This window comes from Phaethon lepturus, unplaced genomic scaffold (genome assembly GCF_000687285.1).
Source record: "Phaethon lepturus isolate BGI_N335 unplaced genomic scaffold, ASM68728v1 scaffold35670, whole genome shotgun sequence".
NCBI lineage: Eukaryota > Metazoa > Chordata > Aves > Phaethontiformes > Phaethontidae > Phaethon > Phaethon lepturus.
Window position 1 is genome coordinate 768 of NW_010513159.1, and position 5,743 is coordinate 6,510.

The 5,743-nt window shown below is 48.1% G+C and overlaps 1 protein-coding gene across 1 annotated transcript in view; it reads left to right on the top strand.

Annotated features, from left to right (window-relative positions):
• RCHY1 (ring finger and CHY zinc finger domain containing 1, E3 ubiquitin protein ligase) overlaps positions 1 to 3,131 on the top strand; it is a gene marked incomplete at its 5' end in the record, with an annotated part of 3,893 nt that extends 762 nt beyond the window's left edge. The window contains 5 exons of the mRNA XM_010289416.1: positions 361 to 405; positions 508 to 566; positions 1,551 to 1,577; positions 1,855 to 1,975; positions 3,000 to 3,131. Coding sequence (XP_010287718.1) covers positions 361 to 405; positions 508 to 566; positions 1,551 to 1,577; positions 1,855 to 1,975; positions 3,000 to 3,131 — 384 coding nt within the window. The remainder of the gene's footprint in view (positions 1 to 360; positions 406 to 507; positions 567 to 1,550; positions 1,578 to 1,854; positions 1,976 to 2,999) is intronic.
• Between the last annotated feature and the right edge of the window lie 2,612 nt (positions 3,132 to 5,743).

Here is a 5,743-nt window from a genome sequence, read left to right on the forward strand (position 1 = left end):
CTGCTGCGTGGCTTCCGTAGCGGTTGAAGCTATAGGAGATAAACGTCTTTATTGTAAAAGGAGCTGTTGATTGCAGCTCTGGCAGCATCTAGGTTTGAGTTCCTCTTCCTGCTGCAGGATAGGAAAAGCTAGGCTGCTAGCCTCTGCGGGAGTTCAGGGAGCCCTTTTCTTATGTGTACTTTCAAGCTGTTAGGCTTTTAATATGTAAAGCCACCTGTTAATTCTCAGAACTTCAGACCTATGTGCAAATAGTAACACTTCATACATCTTTTCATACCATTCTAAAGGAATTTTAGCGTTTAGAAAAATGCAAATATTCATGCAGTAGAATAACTTTTTTGTGTGTATGTCTCTGCAAAGTGTATCGAAAATGTCTCCAGGCAGGACTGTCCGATATGTTTGGAGGTGAGCTGCTGCTTTTTATTTTTTGGATTTGTGTGTGGCTGTATGTTTGATTGTCTGTGAATTAATTTTCTTGTCTTTTGTCTGATACTTGCCTCGAAACAGGATATTCACACATCTCGAGTTGGAGCTCATGTTCTGCCCTGTGGTCACCTTCTTCACAGGTAAAGCATTGCAGATACTCCAGAAAAGGGAATAGCCGCTGCCTTGTGTGTGGCATTTATTCAGTGACGCTACAGGCCTGGTTAGTCTGCGTCGGCTACTTAGAGCTGGTTTCTAAGGGACCCACACGGTAGGGGATAGTCTCTGTTTCATCAGGAAATACTTTCTTTGGAAAGGTTGTTTTCTTTCCGTGGTAAACTTTGTCCTTGTCGGAGGGACCTGTGTGCTGTTCATTCTAAATTTTCCCATGATGCATTTCCTTCTGTTACTACTTAAATTTCAAGAATCTTGTAGTGAAGTCCTTCCTTGGTGCAGGAAGCAGTTGCACCATGCTTTTAGGAGGCTGGTGGCAGCTCATCAGGTAAGTTTTAGGTTCTTCCTTTAAGACAGCCCCCTAAGACAGTGAAGTGCTCTGTTGCACCACAAAAACTGCCGGCTCTAGCGGGATTTTAAAGTGATGTGATATATAGCGTTGGGTGCCTTTGGAGGAATAATTCCCATGTTTCCTTTCCATTTTTCTGCTTCTGTCTTGAGTTACAGATGCAGCTTTTTGTTACTCTGTTGGCTCTCTTGTTGTTGGTCCCCCCGTTGTCTCTGTGCGCTAAGTGAACGGCCTCTGTGTTTGACGTAGGTCTCTCCAGACCGAATCTTCCTTGAACTCCTGTCCATCTGAAACTTACCTTCTGATGCAGCACACTCCATTTTTTTCAGCAAACTTGAACCACACAATCCTTGCCATAGTGTGGGCTCTCTTCCCTCGTCTTAGGTTAGAAGACGTTAGAATGGAATCAAATGTGCTTTGTGTCCGGATTTTTGCTCAAGTACCTGGTGATTTTGCTTGGAAGTTTTCTTCTTACCTGGACTCGGGATATTTTTTAACTTCTGGTTTGGGGGTAGCCGTGTGCCTTTTCCCTTTGTTACCAAATGTGTTACCAGTCAGTAATTGCATTCTTCTTACGCAACTTCTCATTGTGTTTTCTTCTCAGAACGTGTTACGAGGACATGCTAAAGGAGTAAGTATTTTTAAACACCTCTTAACACCGTAGTAGTCCAAACAGGTTACTGGCAGAAGCCAAGATCACAATGCCAATCCTGTACCAAATAACGTAAAGCCCACTCCTAAAGAGATAAGGGGCTTTTAATTTCCAGTTCTGTTTGCAAGAACTTCCTGATGCGTGATGTTTCTCTTTGACTGGTATGGTAATGAAACTTGTCCTTTTGGGTGGACTTGCTTCGTGGCCGCGTTCCATCTTCTGATTCAGACTTTTTTTTTTTTGTCCTTTCTGCCAGAGGTTACAGGTGTCCTTTGTGCATGCACTCGGCTTTAGATATGACGAGATACTGGCGTCAGCTGGATGACGAAGTAGCGCAGACTCCTATGCCCACAGAGTATCAGAACATGATGGTGGAGGTAAGAGATTAGACTTTTAGCGATGTCTCTGCTCTCGGCCGATCTGTGGCTTTGTGTTGCTGGCAGTAGAGGGCACTAGAAACCCGTTCTGGATCAGAATTCAACCTGACAGTTACGGAATGACAAAGAAATGTCGTGTGTGGGCTTAGAATATTCATCTCCTGGGTTTATAAACACAGCCAAAAAAAAGCACCCTCACCTGCACTCCAAAAAAAAAAAAACCCCAACCCAACCCCAAAACCATGACCTGTTAGTGCTGTAGTATCACACAGCAGAGAAGTGAAGTGGCTTGGTCTTTGGAAGAAGTGTCTTGCTTTCTCCAGTAGCGTTAGGCACCATCACAGCAAAAAGCAGGAATATTTGTTTTTTAACAGCTTGGAGCTTCATGTTCTGGACTAAACATGGTGGATTTCCTGCAAAAATACTCAGCTTTTGATCTGTGCAAGGCTAGCATGTAGAGACTTCTTTTGTTTTCTTTTGGTTTCTTTGTGTTAACTCAGGACTGTGAAACTGGTTGCTCTTTGCAGGTAACGCTGGATTAGTCATTAATGTTTCAGTTGCATCTGTTACGGTTTAGACAACCCATCCTACCAACTCTTGGAGTCAGGATACTTGGAAAAAATCTCTTTACTGCCTGTTTTGAGAAGAAGGGTCGCTTGCCTGTCTCACACAGCAGACTGACTAGTGTTGCTACCTGCTGTTAATCCGCTTTCATTTTCACTTGAGGGTTTCTCTGGTAGTTTCCTACATCAGGAGAAGCAGCCAAAGCATGTCTATCCCCGACTTACGTGAGGAGTCATCTTGCTGTACTGAAAGTAAATTCTCTGTGATGATACAGTGTGATCTGAGTAGTTACAAACAGAAAAGTTGAATCAGCCCTGCTGTCTTTAAGAGGAAGATTTTTTTTTTTCTTTGTCCCCTGATGGCAAACCAGTTCTCTGGTTGCTGGAAGCATGCTGGTAGTATATTGTTGAGTGTCCTGCTGATGCTAAAGCCTCTCTCTCTGTGTTTTCTGTGTCTGTAGATCCTTTGCAATGACTGCCATGCCCGGTCTACAGTGCAGTTCCATCTCCTAGGCATGAAGTGCAAAAACTGTGAATCGTACAACACCGCCCAAGACGGAAGATGCCGGCTCTCTGCGGAGGAGCAGCAGTGACCAAGATACACGCCGCATTTGGCTGGATGAGGAAGACTTTGCCACGGAAGAGACTATTTTAAAAAAAAAAAAAAAACAAACACAAAACCAAAAACCAACCCACGTCTCAGTAAAAATTTATTCAAAGTTGTCACGGCACCAGTGAAATGGTTACACGATTTAATTAATGCTGGCGCAAGGGAGTTGAGTTAATTATGCCCCATGCCCTAGTACCTGGGGCAGAGCGCAGCCGTCCCCTTCAGGCAATTCCCCACCAAGCAGCGCGATGCCCGGTGAAGGTTAGCTGCCAGCGAACGGCACCCTTGGGAAGAGCCGTTTACTGTGTCGGGGAAGAAACAGCCTAGAAGAGTAACTAGCAAGATGCAAAATGAGGAATGATAAGCAGCTGACCCAGCAGAAGATGTTCTGGGGCAGCTGAAGGTTGTGAAGCACAACAGGAGGTGGAGGTAGAGCTATTCTGGTTGCAGCTGTTGGCGAAAATGGGTAGCTTTGAGTGGCCTTTTTACATAAAGCTGACATCCGCAAAGTTTTATGCGAGTACCTTTTGTTCCTTTTAAATGACGTGTTTGTTCTAGGGCCTCAGAGCCATCGGCGCGGGTGGCTGGGGAGGGTGAGCTTGCAGAAATCGCATCCCTTGCCTTGATTTGTTGACAGGCCAGTGCACACGAACAGAATTCGCTTCGAAACGAGGCTGGCCTGCCCACGTACGTCCGATGAACGGCCTAAAAACCGAGTCGCGAGGCCGCCCTTCTCCCCCGGACCTGCATCCGACCCGCTTCCTCTTCACTCGGATTCCTTTGCCAGCTGCAGTCGTGTTCACACCCATTTCTTCCTCATTTCGCTTTAATTGCTTACAAAGGCCGAGGTCTGGTAGGGTTTTAGACACGTATGTAGCTTGATGTGATGGGGAAGTGCACAAAGTGAAGCACGTAGCCTTGTCTTCTCGCGGTTGACATCAGGCCCGCTAGTCGGGCTGAGCCTGAGGCGTTCGCCAACACAATGGCAGTCGCGGAGGCACTCTAGTGCGGGGACCAATTTTCTGTCTTTTGTTTTTGTTTTTTGTCTTTTTTTTAATGGTATCTGAATTCATTGCAGGGAGAGGATGGAGGAGTGCTTTTTACAAAACAAATGAACCTTCCCACCCTTCTCCAAGTGATCCTGCCCGAGGTGTTCTGCAGTCTGAATATTAAAGAATTTCGGATCGTACGAAATGAAATATATTTTAAAAGCCCATTTGCTCTTCACCGTACAACTTACTTGTTTTTTAACTTGTTCTACTGTAAAAAAAAAAAAAAAAGGAAAGAAGTCTTGTCTTAATCTTGCAGTGTCCCTTTGTGTATGGAATACGGGGCCTCGGATGTCCGTGTGACTGTAGCTTGCCTTTACTGGAGTATTTTTTTTCTCTGAAGCACTTTCCTCACTGCTATAAATAAATGTAAAATAATGTCTCTATTAAAAACAAATTATACTAGGTGTGATGTGCTCTCCTTTTACACACGGGCTTTCTGGAAATTTCTGACCCTCTTGGGGACTGGGTCTGAGCAGCAGGTTGCACCCTGTCTCTGCTCTCCCACTCCAAACCTGCCGGCCCCCACCACCCTGCTCCTTCCAAGCTAGGGTATGGGGGCCGCGGTCAGCCGTAGCTACGTGCGCGGCGGAGCTGGCGCTGCAGGTGGAGGTCGGCTTTCTGCACCCTGGGTGGCAATTTGGAGGAGTCCCATGGTGAGGAACCATGTGTGGGGCCAGGTGGGCCGCATCAGCTCTTCCAGAGCCCACAAAGAGCCCCGGGGGGTGGGAGCAGGGCATTTGGTGAGGGCGCAGATAAAGCTTCTGTCCTTGGTCGTGCTGGGGCATCTCCCTGCTTTGGGGGGTGCTGCTAGGGAAAGGTGCTTTTTGGAGATGGCGGGGGGGGCACCAAGTGGTGTTTTCCCCTCCGGTTAAAGTGAGGCAGGGTGCGGGGACTGAGTCGTCTTAACTCAAACATCGTCAAGTTGACGTGCCGAAGGAGCACGGCCTGGCTCCTTGCTGCCTCGACCTTCTTCGCCTGAGTGGGGTTTGGGGGTGAGCGGCCTGGGGAACGTCCCTCTGAGGGGATACGGCCCCACGGCAGGGGCTGGTTCGACTACGGGACTGTGCGTCCCTGCTGCCACGGGCACGGCGAGTGAGGTGTTCCCATGGTGCTGACGTCTCTGCTTGACTTCTAAGCTCCTGTTGTGGGTCAGAAGGACTCTCCTCTTGCTTGTAGGTGATGCTTTTGGTTCCTCCTTTGAAGCTGCCAGCAAGGCTCCCTGCTGCTTCGGAGCACCCTCCAAATGTGTGCTGTCACCCGGTGGCTTCACTGCCCTCCCTGGCTGGAGACCTGCCCCCAGGTAAGCCCCGAGCGCCGGTGAGGCTTGTATCAACCCGGAGGAGTTGTCGTCTCGGAGCTTGGTGCTCTTGTAGAGAGATGCCCAGCTCAGGCAATGGGTATTTTTTAAATGGGGAGGAAGCAGCAGCTCTGGGCGCGCAGGGGAATTTGGCTGCCTGCCGCCAGCAGAGCTCATCCCACCACCACCACCACCACCGCTGCTGCTGCACTGGGTCTTGCTCGGAGGCTACGGCTGCCCAAAGGC